At 39.4% G+C, this 19,693-nt stretch overlaps 1 protein-coding gene across 2 annotated transcripts in view; it reads right to left on the bottom strand.

The window, feature by feature from the left end:
• The window catches only part of grin2da (glutamate receptor, ionotropic, N-methyl D-aspartate 2D, a), a 154,169-nt gene that overhangs the window by 25,518 nt on the left and 108,958 nt on the right, over positions 1-19,693 (bottom strand). For both annotated transcript variants that reach the window (XM_040022988.1, XM_040022989.1), the window contains 6 exons: positions 17,815-17,940; positions 15,194-15,306; positions 10,908-11,024; positions 9,873-10,033; positions 5,272-5,341; positions 4,508-4,625 (listed from right to left, as the gene is read on the bottom strand). In XM_040022988.1, coding sequence (XP_039878922.1) covers positions 4,508-4,625; positions 5,272-5,341; positions 9,873-10,033; positions 10,908-11,024; positions 15,194-15,306; positions 17,815-17,940 — 705 coding nt within the window. The remainder of the gene's footprint in view (positions 1-4,507; positions 4,626-5,271; positions 5,342-9,872; positions 10,034-10,907; positions 11,025-15,193; positions 15,307-17,814; positions 17,941-19,693) is intronic.

Genomic DNA, 19,693 nt, shown 5'->3' with positions numbered 1-19,693 from the left:
TCACCCCTTCTCTCTGTGATCTAAACAATTTTTTTTTTTTGCATTGTTATTTATAATTTTCTATGAACCAGCAGAATTGTATGCTCCTTAAAAATCCCTTACAACATCTGTTTTCCTTCGGTATTTCAAATTAAGGCTTTGAAAGGTGTAAAATTTTAAATGCATAACTGAATTCCTTCGTGCATTGAACAGGAAGTCTTTGGCCCAGCTGACAACAGCCTACAGGTTCTATAAAATATATTAAACTATGTTTTTGAAACATAGTCTACAAATATCTAACACCAGAATTCATCTGAATGAATGTTGTAGTCCTTGTAGTTCATTGGGTACAAATTCATTCCTGATATTCTTTTTTCTCATAGTTCAAATGCAGTTTTAATACATTTGTATTCAGAATCAGTGCTGACGCATAAAGGAAAAATAACAGAACATTTCATTTGGTTAGAAATAGGCACAGCAGAAACTTGACAAATGCTTTCATAAAAACGACCTCTGCTGCCAGAAATGATCAGAAAAGACCAAAGCTGGGTATCTACTTATTTAGTACGTGTTTCTTATTTTGTCACACTTGGAAAGTTTGAAAGTTCGAATGTGACTGCGACAGACTGGTGACCTGTCCAGGCTCTTCCTCACCGTACCCTGCTGACCTCTGACAAGACAGCAAGCCGCTGAAATAGACTCCTGCCTCCCTGAACCCTAAACTTGGATAAGTGGAAGATGGATGGATGTTCATGTTCATGGATGTACAGCTGGAAATGTAGATTTATCTCATGTTTTCCTTTGGCTGTAATCCACAAAATTCTATGAACCTTCTCTTGTTTTCAGTGTCATCATGTTGAATTGGTGCCACAGATCATGTTCACTTGTCTGCAGGATTTGCTGTAACTTTATTGGAGACTATTTAAAACAAACAACCCAGAGGTTCAAGTATTCAGTATTTCAGCTGCATGCTAAGAGACCAGGACTGAAACAATGAGAAACAGGCTGGTTAACATTACCACTGTTTAAATGTACTCTGTAGTACCAATGAGCGCTTTGAGCTCCTTCACTGCTCCTCAGATCTGTGTTTTTTTCAAACCTCTTGTGTCTCCTGTTTCTTTCTGTGCTGAACAGATCCACTCATCAATCTTCTTTGGACGCTTTGCCATTACTGAGCTACTAATGACAAATATGTAAATAAAAATGTGATTAACACATAAATAGCCAGAGTTCTTGGAAATGTTCATGATCACCAAATGTGGTATCGTCATAGCAGCATGAACAAAGTCTGAGAAGAGCTGTGTTTAAATCCAGTTTCTGTGATCTTTTTACGTCATCATGAGCAACACAATCAAAAACTGAAGTCTTGAAATTCAACAGAGACCTAAGAAAATGCAAAGAGGCTGAAATTACTATCAGACTATAAGTCAGAGGATGGGAAAAAAAAAAACGGGCAAAATGTGTATGCAACAAACCAAACAATAACTTTGAGGGTAAAATATTTAGAGGAGTGAAGTCTGTCTGAAGTCTGCTGTGCAGTATGTGTATTTGTGTATAATCAGGTCAGACAGAGAATATGGGAAGTGTTACTGAGTGTATGAACCAGAAAAACAGAAATGTGTGTGTGCAAGTGTGTGTACGTGTTATCTGACAGCTTTAGCAGAGATCACACGACCCTCCCTCTTCCTCTCTGCTCCTCCTCCCTCTGACCTTCTCTATTGATCTTCCTCTCTCTCACAACCACCACCTCTTTAATTTCTCTACTGACCCTCACCTATCACACCTTTCTCCATCCACATCCCTCTTTTCTCTTCCTCACCCCCAGCTTTAAACTTTATCCTCCTATAACACTCAACCATCACCACAAAACCTGTGTAAACTTTTTGATCATTATTCATTTGCAGTGGAATTAAAGAACTAGAAACATTAAAAAAAATAACTAAATAAATAAATAAAACCTTTTTCTCCAGTACACGCTCTTCCTGAACATCATGACCCAGCCATTTTTAAAATGTATAAAACTTGGATAATCTTCATAAAGAGGACTCCTGGTCAACCTGCTGTTACCATAAAAATGTAAGTTTTAGCTGCATTTTCACCAAAAGTGTTGCCACCTTCCCAATCGACCCATGTCAGTGAGGTTGAACAGCATGTTTAGATTCTGCAAGGTTTTTGATTTTGTTTACAGAGGCGCATAACTTGGTGACCTTGGGTGCTAACTCCATATTTTGGGGTCTAATGAGCAGATTCCTTAGTAATTCTCAATCAAAGCTTTTGACATGTCTTGGTTTGTGGAGCGGTTATGGCGTAAGAGGGACAAACGGCATAAGTAGCGTATCAGAATTACCTTTTACTTCTGTAGTAATTAGCACAGTAATTAGGACGCATTAATGAAAGGATCATTTAAAAAGGAAAATTAATATAGTCCTCAGTACTGCAGTCATGAATACAGACATGAATGTAATAAATGTTTTTGACATGTGACTACTCTTCCTTTGAATGTGCTGTTTGCTGGTGGGCAGTAAGGAGATTACATGAAATGCGGTGGGAGTGCAAAGAAAATGGCGACCAACAATGGCGATCGAAATCAAGTAACTTAATAAGCTAACTGAGCTGTAACAGAGTAGCTTTGCATGACATGTAGCTCAGCATAATCCTTATTTCTCTTAGGTATACATATAAAATATCCACTGACTGAAATCCACTGTTTAGCTTTGAGGAGACTGTATGTTTAATCCAGTTGTCTGATGAGTTAGCTCTGCTCAACAGAAGATTTCAGCAGCAGATGACTGGGACCTCCATGCTCTTAGTAAGAACTAACATCATACAGAGCCAAGAGTAGAACAAAAACTGGCTGAAACACAGAGTTTAGAGTAGATTTTGATTTTGATTCACTGCCACTTTCAGCTACTTATACCATATAGATACACTGACCTCATTATTTAAAAGTTTGGCCCTGTAGTGAAGGTGTGATCGGTCTCCTTTAACCATTGTTTGTTGAACAGACCTCTCAAAGATCTCACAGAACTTTTTTTACATTTCAATATTTTATGACTTTGTCACGTTGTTCCTAATGATTTGACATTACTATTTTCTGTTTATACTTTAATTTGGTGCTTTTTTTTTTTTTTAGGAACAATGGTTTGGGGTCTCAGAGGATCCCGGTCTGAAGGATCCACTTCTCCCTACACAGTTTTAATAAATTAAACTATCTGTTCAATTAATATATTCTATGAGTCTAAAATTAAAGTAAAATACAACATAACGTGACAATAATAAAACTCTGTCAATCATTTAAAAAAAGTATTACCTTCAGCATATACATGAGGAACTTCCCAGTAATCCAGATGTTGGGAATGTGGCTGGATTAAATGCGCCTGAGAGCTGGGGCATGTGATGCTCATGCTGTATATAAAAAGAGCCCCAGTCTGAGCAGCAATGACTCTCCTAGGAGACAGGAAAACTCTACCTCCTGATGTGACTGTCTAATGCTCAGCTGGAAGACCTACTTGACAAAAGTATTACCTTTGCTCCTGAAATATAGACAGCAAGGTAGTAACTGTTCCTCCTCCTGTTACAGGCCAGCATGCCCTGAGCAAAGCATGAGGCAAATTGGGTGTTATCAGTGCCTGAAGTGTCTGACTAGCTTCATTCACTTTTAGCTGTTTCTGAAACAACCCTAGTGAGAGCTTGGTTCATATCAGCAGACAAAAGTCAGACTGGGCAGGCAGGCCGTCCCTTTGTCATCAATTCTGTTTAAAATATTTATGGACAGAATGTCCAGGCACACCCAGTGGGTGGGGGTATCAGTTCAATGGTCTCAGATTTCAGGTTCTGTTCTGGAGATCATGACTTCATTGAGTCATTTCGTCCAGCTTGCACTGGGAGACAATTAGCTCCTCCAAGTCTGAGGCCATGGTTCCCAGCTGGAAACGGGTGGAGGAGTTTAAGTTTGTTCATGAGTGAGAGGGAGAGATTGACAAACATACTGAAGTGGCATCTGCAGTAATGTGGACTCTTTACCGGTCTGTTGTGGTCAAGAAATAGATGACTCTGTTTATAGGTTGATCTACTTTCCTAACTTTATTTGTGGTAAAGGTATCGTGGATACAAGCAGAACTGGGCTTCCTCTGAAGCGTGTCTGGACTCCTTTAGCGATACGTGATGAGATGGTGATTTGGAATGGACTCAGAATGGAGCCGCTATGCCTCCACGCTGAAAGGAGCCACCGGAGGTGGTACCGGCATCTGACTAGGATGCTTCCTGGGCAACTTCTAGGTGAGGTGTTTTGGGCTCCTCCTGCCAAGAGGAGGCCCCGGAGCAGGCGAAGGACACAACCAGGTTGTGATTGGCTTTATGCTATTTTTTTTCTTTTTAGATGACATTAATTACTTAATTAACTTTTATTATTACTTATTGGGGTTTTCAAGTTGGTAAAATGAGCGTTAACTATGTGCTTCTTGTTCTCTCCTTCGTCCTTCCTGCTAGCGCGTCTTACGTGTTGCTTTCTGGTCCCTTTTTAACTTACCATCTCCAACTAACTGCAGCAGAGCCAGGTCCAGTGGGCGTTTCCAGCGGGAATTCTTGTGCAGTGCAATACCGTAACCCGTAGTGGCAAACACCTTACCGGAGCCGATGGTCATAACCTTTTTGAATTAAACACATAAAGGTCCATAAATCCACGTATACACACAAACACATTAATTCACAGAGAGCCAGATATGAAGACGCAGATGGCAATGAGCAAAAGATAAATTAGTTTCATTTTAACTGTAATTTCTTTGTGTACTGTCACGGTCACATAAATTCAGTTGGCTGAGCTCTAATATCGACATCCCAGAGTGTGGGATATTGTTTCAGTGGAGGAATTAATATAGATCCACATCAGTTGTAATAATTACTGCAGCAGTGGCTGTTGTATGAGGCTGCTGGGAGCTCAGGCCTCCCACAGACCTTATTATAAATGATCACCAGGAAGGATTTTCATTCTTGCTGTGGGAGCCGTATCAAATACAAACTTATAAATAAATCAACACCAGTGCCAACCAGAAATGACAATATTAACCAGCTACAGGCCGCAAGGGGGAAATATAAATGCATCGGGTGTGTTTGATTTATTTAATGCAGATGTACATCTTGTACAAGTGCTCATTTAGCATGCTTGTTATGTTTTTTGTTTTGTTTTTTTGCACATGGTAATGGGACAAAGAAACTTGAGCAATGGTTGCCCGTATGCACGAAAGTGTCTCTGTGCAGAGGTGTGAAATCACTGTGCACAGATGCATTTCCTACCTTGCAGCCCTCGTCCTTCCTGGCCATGTAGTTCAACACTGCAGCATCATAAATGAAGGCATCTAGTTTTCTGCAGGGGAGAAATGAAGGAGGAAAATTACAACAAAGCAATGGAAATCACTGACCTGGATCTAAATGACAAAAGCAACTAGAGAACAAAATGACAAGATATGATGGACAAACCAGCAGTGAGACAATGTCTCTACAAAGACATCAGCAAACAGAGGGCTCTTTCTAAACAGCTTTTCACCAACTTTCAACAACCACACAGTGAAACATTCATAAATGGAGGAAGAGATGCCAATTCTCCTCCTACAATAGCTTGAATAGAGCATAATTGAATGCAGCGACAGGGGAGGGGGTAATTTAAGCAAAGAATGTGAAATTCACTTTTGCTCAGAAGGAAAAATTCAAACAGTTGTTGTAATTTCTGACTGCAGCTACTCACAAAAATGCAGTTTTTTTATATAAATGTTCAGGAAGTTTACAAAAGCCTTGTTTCTTTCAAAGTCACCACATGACTGGGTAAGGCTTAGTATATTTCGGCAACATTAAATCTAACTGAAAAAAGAAATAAACCATAAATCACTGTGAATGATGATATTTAAAGCTAACTAGGAAATTCATCTTACGGCAGATCAGTCTGTAAATGTGTTATGTAAAGGCTGTTATCAAAGCTGTTGGACTGCATTAGTCATACCCACCTGTTTCAAATCTTATCAGCCCATCAAATGCCCATTATATGTTGTTATCAGTCCCTAGCAGCACCTCTTAGTGGTGGTAATTTCACCCTGCTGAACAGCAGCGGCCCGAGGTGTGTTTCTAGGTTAAAACAGCAGTAAAAGCATCTTTTGGACGTTTCCTTTGTTACGTTGTAAGGTCTTTGATTTCTTTTTAAGCTCAAAAGGTAGTTGGTAATGTTCAGGAGAAGATAACGGTTTAAAATAAAGATACTTTTACATTTATTACAATGAATAACAGCCTACTGCGCCTGGCAGAAGGTAGAGGAAGGTGTTTCATTGGTGATATGTGTGAAAAACGATCTGTTATCACACATATTCAATCAATCAAATGAAAAAACTAAAGTGAAGTTCTGGCTTGATAAAAACAAAGTATCATTAGATTTGAATAAATCTAAACTTATGTTATTTGGAAATAGTAGTTTAAATACAAATGCAAAGATTCAAATAAATGGTGTTGATATTGAAAGAGTCAGTGAAAATAAATTTCTGGGGGTAATAATAGAGCTCACGTAAGATATATTCATTCCAAAGTATCACGTAGCATTGCAGTACTAAACAAGGCAAAACAGGTATTCAACAGAACATCACTTCATATTCTCTACTGTTCACTGGTTTCACCATACTTAAGCTATTGTGCAGAGGTCTGGGGCAATAACTATAAAACCACATTACATTCACTTTTTACTCTTCAAAAAAAGCAATTCGAATCATCCACAATGCAGGTTATAGGGAACATACAAACTCACTATTTTTGCAGTCTGAAATATTGAAAATTGACGATCTAGTGAAATTCCAAACAGCACAAATTCTATTCAAAGCAAAAAATAAAGAACTGCCAGGTAATATTCAGAGTATGTTTTTTTTTTTTTGAAAGAAGGAAGTTATAATTTAAGGGGTTTTTGTAACTTCAAAACAGGGAAGGTACGTACTACAAGAAAAGGCTTTTGTGTTTCTGTTCATGGAGTGAAACTGTGGAACAGTCTGAATATGGAATTAAAGCAAAGTCCAAACATTGCCCCGGGGCCTCCTCCCGGTGGGACATGCCTGGAACACCTCACCCAGGAGGCGCCCAGGAGGCATCCTTGTCAGATGCTCGAACCACCTCAGCTGACTCCTTTCGATGTGGAGCAGCAGCGGCTCTACTCTGAGCCCCTCCCGGATGGCCGAACTTCTCACCCTATCTCTAAGGGAGAGGCCAGCCACCCTTCGGGGGAAGCTCATTTCTGCCGCTTGTATCCGCGATCTCGTTCTTTCGGTCACTACCCACAGCTGAATATCTCTATTTAAAAAAAAATAGTATAGTATATAGTATATCAGAAATCTCTTCACTATTTTTATTACAAATTATATCAGTAAGGAAGCTGACTAGATATTAACTGATAATTTATGGCAAAGGGGTGGGATTAAATAAGTGTGTACTTCTTCCCACTCCCTTTCAACATCTAAATTAATCAGAACGTTTTTTTGTATGTAGTTTGTATAGTATTTTTTTTTCTCTTATTTTTCTTTTCTAAATGTACCTGTATATTGTTCACATGTTGAAATAAATTACCAATCAATCAAACCAGCTTTAATTCATTTTCTACAGCAGTGGTTTTGTAGCTACTTTGGATAATGTGGTTCAAATCTGAATCATGTTGCAGATATAAGGAGTTTTCTGTGATGCAGTTGCATTTATATGCATTTTTCCTTTGCAACATTATCCAGCTGTACATATCTTAGGAATTAGAAACTGACCAAGTGCCATTCTCAAAACTGCAACTCCCAGGGTGTCATGGGAGAGTTTCCTAAATTCACACACTACATCATATGGTGTGATAATTACACAGCCTGTGGTTTCACTCTTTGGGAAAATGAGGAAATTCTTAGTTATAATAATCTAAAATATTGAGACTAGCATTAATTCAGGCAAGACAAGAACTGAAGCTCAGACTGTAATCCTCACAGACCGGCTGATAACAGCGAGCCTCCCTGTGGTTGCTGAACATCTGAAACCCAGCTCCGTCCTAGCTTCTTCTTTTAATGCCACATCTCATTTGATCACTGTTATATCACTTCTCACTGATGCCAGATTGTTTCTGCATGCTGCTCTCTCACCTCAGGCTTTCTATCTGTGCACATGCAAGGGCAGAGACATACCACCAAATATAAATTACTCCAGGAAGAATCTTCTCCAGTGATCCAGTAGTAACAGTAATAATTAAAAAGAAAAAAAATCTCAAGATTAAAGTATAGGGAAAAAATGAATCATTTGAAATCTGCTACTGGAGTAGAAGCAGTGCAACATGGATATACATCAAAAGTGAATTACAACAGTTCATCATCAAGTAATGGATTAAATGTAACAGCTCAGCTCACACTGGTGATGTACATCTGAGAAGCGGATGGTAGATTTGTCACTACACCTGCTCTTCTAATTCACATTCATTTATATTCACACTCAGGGAGCTGCACAGATCCACGAAATTGTTACTGGGGGGAAAGCGCTCAGTTGAAGGGTGGAAGATTAAAAAAAAAAAAAAGGTGACGAAGAGGGTACACAAAGCAGGAGGGGAGGAGGTGGCTGACAGCAAAAGGAGAGAAAAGGGAAGTTCAGATATTATTATTGGGTGGCAAAGGAAGCGCACAGGAGTTGATGAACTGGGAGGAAGGAGTTAATGAGAGAGGGAGGAATAGACCAGTCAAAGGACAGAAAAAAAATCATCATGAGAAGAAAAGGAAAGCACAGGAGGAGAAAAGATGAGATGGAGAGGCGGTGCTCAGTGCCATGGCAGGCAAATCAAACAGAAATCTTCATATCACTTTGCCTCGACGGATATTTCCTTTGTATATAATGTCAGAATGAGAGGGAAGGATAAGGAAGAGGGAGATAAACAGTGTGTAATGAAAGAGACGACGGACAGACTGATTGAAGTGAGATAGAGAGAGAGGTGGAAAATTAATGTAAGAGGGGCAAGAAGGACAAGTGAGTATGATAAAAAGGAATGCATCGTTGTGTTTTAATAACACGCTACGTCAAATCTACTAAAGACTGCGCCCGCTGCTTGCTGGCTTGTGTGTGTGTGCTTGCTTGTCCCATTAAACATTTGAACCCTAATCTGCATCAGTCCCCCCTTTCCCCTCCACCTCGCCCGCTTCCACATCAAACGCAATGAGCGAGTGTATATTTTATGGAAAGTGCTTTGTGTACTTTGTAGTCCCACAGGCGTATAATAAACCCCCCCCGTTGAAGACAAGAGGCACCCGAGTGTCAGCCAGTGCTGAGATGGCGCAATTTTCCCACCGCACTGCGGTTGCTGCTAGCATGTATTATTTAAAAGTTTCCAGCCCTCCACACCTCTTCTCCAACTGCATTTAGTAGCCATGATCCTGATGGGGCTGCACAGGTTACAACAGTTTGCTGTGGCTCCCGAGGCAAGGCAGATCAATGCGCTAACAGGGTGAGTCAGGCAAAAACGGCTCCTGTAATTGAACCGAGCGTGGACGACAACACCGCCTCAAGTTAAAAATAAAAGATATATAAAAACCAGGGGAGATGGCACGGTATCTGTTTAAAGTAAGTGCTGTTGTCAAAAATGTGCAGCTTTAACTTGAATCTGGGTGCTGTTTAAAAGAGTGGATGACAGCAGAAGTATATTTGTAGAAATGAGATGTCTAGTGCAGGCAGAGTGTGGTTGCGTTCGGTCGTAACAATATCTGACATTTTTTACTTCATGCTCTTCCAAGTCCCGATCTACTTCCAGTATTGTTCTGTTCGTATCTAACCGAACATGTAGGCTTTAATTTCTTCTATTTCACATGACAAATCCACACTCGATCCACACTCCAAGTGGTTGCTAATACTTCTTCTATCCTTACCCAGTCTTGAGGTTGTCAATGGCTTCCTCTACACCCTTCTGGTTGTTGCGAATCATATACTGGTGCATGTTGGGATAGTTGGAGCGGATGTTCTCCTCAGTGCTGCCATTTGGCACCGTGCCGAAACGCAGTGGTGGGTACTGCTCTGCCGGCTGCTGAAACTGCACAAGAAGAAGAAGAAGAGGAGGTGGGCTGAGATTAAAGTGACAGGAGGAAGGACGGAAGTTAAAGAGTGGTAGCTGAAATGAGGGAGAGGAGCCGATCCGTGCTGCGGGATGAAGAGCTGCAAAGATTCAAAGACTTCACTTTCAAAGAAGAGCCCCTGTGCTACACTTTTCTAAAGAGCTCAGAAGCAGAGAGAGACTGATAAAACAGATGAGGTTTTAAAGTGTCAAAGTAGCGGGACACAGTTTTGTGAGTTGTGGTGAAACTGCGCTGGAAAAATCAAAATAATAAAAAAAGGAAAGTACACAGTTTTCCACTTCTGTTAACTTAAGCTATTCTGATGTGCTCTCTTAAAGGCAGACATGAGAGAGTGCAATATTTGTGGCATAATCGTATTTACAACCCCGATTCCAAAAAGATGTTGGTTTGCTGAAGGTATGAGGGGGAGGGAACTGTAGCTTCTTTTAGTCTGTGTCGATAACAGACGGGTGATATACCCTCTGTGATGTGCAAAGATGAATTAAAATTTGGATTTGTGATCCCAGTGAAGAGATTCCGGATTCTCCCTGCTTCTTTATTCCACCCAACACGACCTTTGACCCGGAGAACGTGTTAGCATCTCTCTCTATTCATTTATTTTTCATTGTAAACAGCATTCCATGTTTTTGGAAACAGGGTTGTATTTATTTTGAAAGATGACCCTGAGTCTGGGAGACTTTGGTGTTGTAAGTTTTAAATCAGGTAAAATACCCATGATTCTCTCAATATCAAATATGTGGAATTTCTTGCTAACCATTCAGTCCATCATATGACTATTCACCTGTTTGTAAATCACTTATCCATCCATCCATCCATCCATCCATATCATACCTTCTTATCTGACAGCCCTGACACCGTGTCAATGTACTCCTCCTGGATCATGAAGGCAGCCAGGTTGGCAGTGTAGGAGGCCAGGAAGATGACAGCGAAAAAGGCCCACACCAGCACCTGAAGGTAGAACGTGGTGGAGTAAGATCAATGAGGACTGAGCCTGACAGGTGTGAAAGTATTTTAGGATCCCGGTGACTCTATTTCCACTCCGTGGCATTTCATCGCTAAACTCACAGCTCTGAAACTCTGTCTTGCCTGGAGGGCTGGTTCATATTTTCCACCGTGGCATTTCTGCCTCCTAAAGCTGCAACCCAGGAATCTGTCGCACAATTAAATGAACTTAAATTGTAAATAATATTAAACTAGTTGCATATTTTTAAATATGGGAAGAAAGAAAATCCCCTTTTTCATGCAATACACTCCTTACATCATCACGTCCATCACAGTGGATATAAAAATACCTTCTGCCCACCTTAAAATTCATTTAGGACCATTGATGCAAATATGCTAGTTGAATCAAAGCACTTGGTTAAGTATTTAAGCACAATTTTGAAATACATGATTTAAGTAATTAATTATATTTAAAAGGTATTTTTCAAATAAAAAAATATATTGTGTAAAAGTTATTTAATATTGCATCTCCACAAAGGAGGGAAACTTGGTGACATATGTTATGTTTAGTGCTTTGTATAATTCAAGCTTCAAGCGCTACATCCTTCATCATTCAAGCAGTTGAACTGCTATTTCATTCACATAGCCTTTAGCTCAGAAAACAGATGGTGCAAATTTATTCCAGGCTTGGGCTGATTGCCTGTTAGCCTATAGCTATTTGATTGGTTATTTGCTACATAATCTTGTTTTTCTTGCACAGATACTCGTTGGCAGAAATTAATATTTTATTGTTAAAGACGTGATCAAATGTATTCAGCATAAACAAAGTGGATTATCTTTTGCAGCAAGAAGAAAGAAGAAAGATTAGAGAACGGCCTGGAGACTCAAGTACAAAACTGTGGCTGACTGATTTGTTTTAATAGTTTTTGGAGAAATGCAAACATAAGGTGAGAAATCGAAAATTGTTAAAAAAGGAAAAACAAACAAAAAAACAAACAAACACTGGATTTAAATTTGAAATCGCCTTGAAGCATCCCCTTCAAGGTTACATATTTGCGCCCCTCTGGAGTGCTTCCAGCACCACTGCAGTTTTTAGATTGCTCCTTGGAGGTCCTATTTTGGCATGTCAATGCCACCGTCTTCTTCGGGAGTTCTTCTTCTTCTGGATGTTTACTTAAAGAGTAATCAACTTCTGTGCCAAACTGATGCAAATTTCCTCCTGATGACTGTGGGTATCACTAGTGGGTATCATATGACTGGGTATCATATTCAGCGACAATCCAGCGACAACGAAACAACAGCCTTCAGAGGAAGAGTTTGCAGTGTTTGTCATGGCCTAAAGGTGTCGCATCGGGTTAGTTTGTGTGTGTGTGTGTGTGTGTGTGTGTGTATGTTTTCATGAAGTCGTGCAGAGGTATACAAAAAGCCCTTAACGAGCATGGACGCCACATTAAATCAGATAAAGATTATGACTTTTATGAGAGAACTGCAACAAGTGAGGTTAATATTTCATTTTGTTTTATATTTAAACACTAGATTTTCACCAGATAATGGCTGTTTTCACATTGTAGTATTGCTGTCTGAGTAAGGAATCAAAATATATTAACTACCCCAAATTACTTTAGCAAATTGACATGATTCTTCAAAAGGTTTTTTAGGCAATTCGGGATGGAGACATTTAGCCGTACAGAAGAGCTGCTTTTATTGCTATAAGATGGTTGAATGCTGACATTCAGCCAGGAAGCAGAGATGTGGATTAGCCGGAGCAATAAATTTGCACTTGCAATTTGTGGTGAATAGGACTATTTGTTTCCACAGTACTCAGTTTGTGCCAAAAGTTAATTTGCATAATTTTCTTAGTGATTAAGATAGTAAATGCACACCCCTACTAACTGTGGCAAATCAGCATAATTAAAAAATATAACTCCTCAGTGGAGGCTTGAACGACAGACTGCTTGGGAAGTTATCGACCTGTGGACTGATGTAAAATCTGTTTAAATGGTTAATATCAATAATAAATGGTTGACAATTATCCTTCCAGCGCATAGTGGGGTACTTACTGATAACCCTGAATAGGCTTAGGCAGGTATGAAAAATGAAGTGGAAGTCATTTGGCAAATAAACCTCCATTAAAATTGGATTTATCTTGTAATCATTCTTTCTTTTTTCCTTTTAATTAGACGTGGTTGCCTCGTAGAATATTTTGGCTGGCAAGTGTTGCAAAAACATATCAGATACAGAGTGCTGGTGCTGCTAAAGGGGAACCTTAAATATACAGTTTTCTCTTCAGTGGATTTTTTAATCTTAAATTGAACATGGGAAATGGTTCGATGGGCAAGAAAACCATTAATAACTCTTACCTGCAGGCTGAAATACAACTAACTTCAAATCCAGGTTAAAAAAAAAAAAAGCACACATACGATGTTGAATAATCATCTTCTCTGCTCTAACCCCCTTTTGTGAAGCCTATCAAGCAGCTAATGAGCTCTTAAGATGATTGGGGTTTTGTTGAAAAGCACTTGGGCAAGCAGTCGAACAAAATACACCTCGAGTTTTCCCCTCCTGTGGCTTTACTCTGCATTAGAGATTGCAAGCCCAAAGTAACAGCAGGTACTGAAAGGACCACCACAGTGACACAAGTGACTAAACAGTCTGTTAAATAATTGTCTTGTAGACACATAGATTACACTGAAACATGACATTTTTAATGACTACAGTTTAATGTCACACAGGTATTTGCTTGATGGTGAGAATGTAGTCATTTGAAAGTTGAACTACTTTTGACTCACAAATTGTTAATTTAGGCTTGTTAATAGAAGTTTTATAATTTTGCTTCTGTAGACCACCACAAATTAACATCACTTTAAGTAAAAATGATTGTTTTTAATACTTAATGAAAATCAAGTATGAAAATCCTTTTTATTCAATGACGCACTAAAGTTTAGAACCTGTGGCGATCTCCAAATGCTGTGTTACCTCCTGAGGGTGGCTGCAGTAAAGACCTTCCCTGCACTCACCTTCAGTTGCTCCAAAGGCCTTTGGTTTTATAAAACTGAATAGGGTTAAACGCTTTGGTTATAATCCCATTTCTCATCTCACATTCCATTGCCTTAAGAAACTCTTGGGTTCCTTTTCCCAGTATGCTTTGGTTCACTGTCCATTTGCACTGTTTGCCAGCATTTGGAGTACAACCCTGTACACTTCAGAATTCATCCTGCTACTTTTATTAGCAGTTACAGCCAATAAAGACTAACAGCACAACATTCCCTCCACTGTGTCTGACAGATGACGTGCTATGTTTTGGATCATGAGCTCTTTCTCTCCTTACTTTCCTTTCTTATCTCTAATCTTGGGTTCATCTGCCCAAAGAATCTTTTCCAGAACTCTGCAGGCTCTTTTATGTGTTTTCTGACAAAGTGCAATCTGGTCTTCTTGTTCTTGTGCGTAACTAGTGATTTATACATTGTTGTATCCGTCAATTTTCTTCTGCATACCCAGTTCAGGATCTGGAATCTAGCCCAGCTGTCACACAGGTACACCCTGGACAGATTGGCAGTCCATGTACAGAGACATAAACAACCACTGACACATTCACACCTATGACTAATTTAGAATTGCCAAGTAGCTCAAACTTTGTAATGTGGAGAAAACTGGAGCTCTCAGAGAAAACCCACCCAAGTATGAGGAGAACATGAATTCAAATCCAGGACGTTCTCGCTGTGAGGCAACCACTGCAAAACTGTGCTACTCCACTTGGTTGTAAGTCCTCTGTATTATATGAAGTCACCTGCTCATTGTAGACCGTGATGATGATAAAACTTCCTCCTCGAGAATGTTCTTGACTTGGTTAGATGCTATGAAGCTATTTTTCTTAAACATGGAACAAATTTAATGGACATGAATTTTATTGCTCTTCTGTGGTCATTCTAGCTGTTTGCTCCTACTGAGCTGGTCAGTGGACTTTTTTAAAGAATTGTCCCAAATGATTGATTCGGAAAGTGCTAAAGTTTTTGCTATTAAAACAATTAAAATGGTTAAAATTGCATCTTTGACCAATAAATACTGAACCTGGAGTTGACTGTAATTGATGCTCTAGTTTGATGAGTCATTCACACAATTAATAAATAAAAAAAAATAAAATAAAATAAAAAACACAGCCATTCAACTAAATTTACCATGATCTTGCTGGTGGTTCCTCTGGGATTCTCCACAGGCACAGAGTTATTGAAGACCAGAGCCCAGAGCAGCCAGACAGATTTCCCTATGGTGAACTTAGATCCCCCTGACTCTGAGAAACAGACAGACAGACAGTGTGTTTATGAAGGGAAGTAATACCTGTTTAAGACATTACTGGAAATTGTGTTGGGTGATGAATTAAGGCCAGAGTTGGGGAAAAAAAACTATTTTCAAAGAAATATTAAGAGATGACTTAAATATCCAAATTTATGCTCTTAGGAAGAAACGCATCACTCTTTGAGTAGCAACAAAGAAATTAAGATTTGTGACATGTTGCTCACATCCATATGGAGAAGGCCACTGAACTGTTATCCATGATGGATAATCCTGAGTACCCTTTGCACCATTTACTGGCAGGCAGTGGTGCACCATCTCTAACAGGCTGATTCAGCACCGCTGCCACAGAGGAAATATTCTATAGCATGTACTATCATCCTCTATAACTACTACTAGCAATGGTAATAGTAGTAGAAATATTTCCCATATTTTCACTCATTCATAAAGATTTCCTTTTAGTCCTTTTAGTCACTTAAGATCATTGCTGAGGTCCAGGTTCCAGGTCCGGGTTCATGATTCTGGGTAAAATTTAGTCTTTTGTGGTTTCACAGAAAGCAAAGCCAACAGGTAACAAGTAGTGGAGGTTCTGTGGGGCAGGACTGATCCAACAGGAATTTTCAAGACAATGAGATGCAGAAGAAACAGTTTTATATAAAACATATATGAAAAGTATTTCAGAAGTTACAGAACACTATTGAAAGTATTCTGTACTCTGAAAAAAGAATTCCAAGATGCTTCAAAGACAGAAACTAGTTGGTTTTATAATAGTTTGGTTAACCGCCATAAAAGAGCAGCGCATAACTGTGTGGCCTTGGTGACATTGTGAATGAAATATTTGCAAGTCTGCCTGAAATCAGGTAATGCTAGCAAACAGAAGCACGTTGTTATCTGAATAGTCACAGTCCACTGTTGCTTTAAGACTTTTAATTGGAAATACAGGGACAGAGCCCAGACTTTGAAATTAAAGTAGAAATTAGACATGTGGACGCTGTTGCTATGACAATACAGAACGTCAACATTAACAACATTAACATGCATTAAATTGCAGTGATTGTATGGACCAGCTGCCCTGCAGTGATCTAAGAAATGTCTCATGTTGAAAGTTCAAACAGACGTAACTGAGAAGAGGACTTATTTAAAGTTATTAAACCTGGCAGCAGACACCCTCGTGTTGAATGTAAGGTCATTACGCTGTGAATCACTATGCTGTGAAGTCTCAGAAGGATGAGAAATAAAAGAACAAAAAGACGCTGACTATAGCTCATTGTTCAACATTAAAGGTGAAGCTGCACGTTTATGGAAACACAGTCAGCATGTAGATATGGTACAGATGTGTGGAGAGGATTACTTTGAAGTATCTGAAGTACCTTTTCTTCAAGTAATGAGTGCACAAATTAAGCACACAAGGCACTTTATAGTGTCTTTACACTTTAAAGTGTATTATATTTGAGTGAAGTGGAAGTTAATTTGACGTATTTAAGTCATAGAATGGATAATATGTTGCTATTTTGTCAAAGCCACTGAAGTGTGAGCACAAGTTGGGAACTCATCACATATAGATCCTCCTTAAACTCAAACAGTACTTTTAAATGTTTAATGTGTAGGGACCATATAATATTTTCCTAAATCTGGTGATTAACTCTGACCAAGTAGCAAGGGAAAGCATGTTAAAAGATCCCAAAGTGGACCATCTTCTAGCTACCAAACCCTTCCATGAGCTTTATGCTCTTGGAAAAAAAAAGGACTGCTATATAGTACGTCTTATACTATCTAACATTGCAATGGTCAGTGTCTCGAGGTTTTGTATTTCTGGGAAGCTGGCAGCTTCTGACACAACACTAGTATTTGACACCCTGGAAATGTTGGAAAAAAGAGGACGACAGAGATGCACAAGTCTCTGCAACTGCCAAAAACTGGTAAGTAGACCTTTAAACTTTATCTTATTCGACTTTTGTCAGGATATAAACTATAGAAACGATTATATAATAAGATAAGAATAAGATTTAAACATGCTTATAAAGAGAGATGAAAGTTGAAGCGGTTTGATACAGAAGAAAGAAAAATGACGAGCGTGCGTCTACCTGTCACATAAAATGAGTTCACTTCTACTTGTGTCAGTTTATTAAAACATAAAGAACAACTTTTCCAGGTTCTCATTAAAAATAAATGTGTCGGGGCACAGACGCACACAGTAAATAGTTGCAATAATGGTGAAGTGACAAGTACTGTAAAGACGTCAACATCAACCACCACCACGCAGTCCGTGTTTGTTTCATTATTATTAAATAAGCCACATTGTGGGTGTGAAGTGATTGTTTTGAATCATGTGCAGTCAAAAAAAAGCGGAACGCTTAATTATAATAATTTGGACAAACACCCTCCTCAAATCAGCCCCCCCTCGCTTACATAACTGACAAAGTGACAAGTTGGTAATAATGTTGTGAAATGAGCAGTGGTGGTGGGTTGATTGGCGTGCAGACACTGGAGCGACTCCGTCACTTACTCTTAGCACTCTGCAGGCTGCGGTTGTATCCCACGGGGCTGAAGAACTCAAAGATGAAGACGGTGACAGCCACGACCGACAGGCACATCACAAACATCATCACCCACACCGCTGGGCTGTAGGGCTCTGCAATACACCAACACACACACACACACAAGAACGAATAGGAAAACTTTAGGAAGTTTTCCTGACATTTACTAATTACCCCTTCATAAAATGGGAATCTCTGTGGACAGTGAACAAAGATTGATGCCTAACAACTATAGGTTTGAGAAGACCCTTGTCATCCCATGCACCAACTGTTTCTGGTGCAGTGGATGTTATAAAAAAAGTCTGCTCCTCCAATATGCAGAGGGTTAGAATTAGCACACGGGGTTACTTAGACCACAGAGGGTTAAATCACTTGTTCTAAACTAGCAAACAAAAACTTTTCACTGCACGTTTCTAAATGTCACTGTGAACCTGATCTAAACAAGAGGCATCGTAAGGCAGCGACAAAGAGAAGTTGTTTGATAGTTTACTGGGATGAGCTACACACAATCATAGCGTCAGCACTCTGTAGTACAAGTACAACCTGCATCCATTCTTTTCAAGGTCACAGGTCGCACCGGAGCCTATCCCAACTGTCCTAGGGCGAGAGGCAGGGTACACCCTGGACAGGTTGCAGTTTAGTGTTTTCAATTAATCTATCCCCACTAAGTGTGTCTTTGGACTGTGGGAGGAAGCCGGGAGAACCCACGAAAATGAGAACATGCAAACTCCACACAGTTTGGCCAGATAGTGGAATTGAAGCCAGGACCTTCTTGCTTTGAGGTAACAGTGCTAACCACCGTGCTGCCCCAACCTGCAAGTGAAATCACTTTTTTTATTTCAACCTGCAAGTGAAATAAAAAAAAAACAACAACAACTTTTTAAACTATATTTTGGTGCAAAGTAACTGAACTTTTTACAGGGTTTTATCGACTCTGGCGGTTGATTCTATACAGCACACACAGTTTTCACATCCCAGTAGCCATTGAAATTGCAGTTATGGCTCGCTCCATATTAATTTACACAGGAGCTTGATCCTTTTACCCTGAAATACTCAGACACAGCAGAGTGTCAAGCTCCAAGCGTGACCTTACCACTGGTACAACTGAGCTTTTTTTGTCTTTGTAAAAAGACTGCATTTGAACGTCTTGATGGTAAGATGAAGATGGCGAAATCTTACAATGCTGTGATTGCAGCCATTCCCCAACTCTCTGTGAATGGCCATTGATCAGCGGTCTTTGATCAGTGGGTTTTGGTCAGTGGTTGTTGATCAATGGTCATGAGAACTTGCATAATTAAGATTTAAGGAACTGACCTCCCAGCCCATTGTTCCTTCAGTGGGCTGGTTTCAGTCATTATGCAAATGTGCTGTTTATAAGATTGGGAAACCTGCAGTCAGCTGAGACTGAAGAAGTCACTTAGGATGAGTGACGAAACGTTTCTCCCCCAAAACGCTACGTCCAGATGAACAGAATCAACTTTTTGGAGACTGCATTTGAACATTTTGAAAATTACAGAGAAAAATAGAAACCAAGATAGTAAAACAAAGCTAGATACTGTAGGTCATTCTGTTGTTGGTTCTATTCTGTGTCAGCTCAGATTCATAGTAAATTCAACCAAAACAAAAATTGTAATGAGAGAAAAGACATATCTCAAAGCAGGAGGGATCACAGAAGTGATGAAACATTGAATGGGATGTAAATATTTTAATGAAAAATAATATAAAACATCTAAGTCCGAGTCAGGGATTTGATTTTAATGTTTTTATTATGTCCATGAATATGGAGCGAGCATCCATGTATTACACATTTCAGGAAAAGAAATGTGTGCTGAATAATTTACACATTGA

Source organism: Simochromis diagramma, unplaced genomic scaffold (assembly GCF_900408965.1).
Source record: "Simochromis diagramma unplaced genomic scaffold, fSimDia1.1 OVJJ01000307.1, whole genome shotgun sequence".
Lineage (NCBI taxonomy): Eukaryota > Metazoa > Chordata > Actinopteri > Cichliformes > Cichlidae > Simochromis > Simochromis diagramma.
Note: the sequence above shows the minus strand (reverse complement) of the source record. Positions and strands in the feature narration are given on the sequence as shown.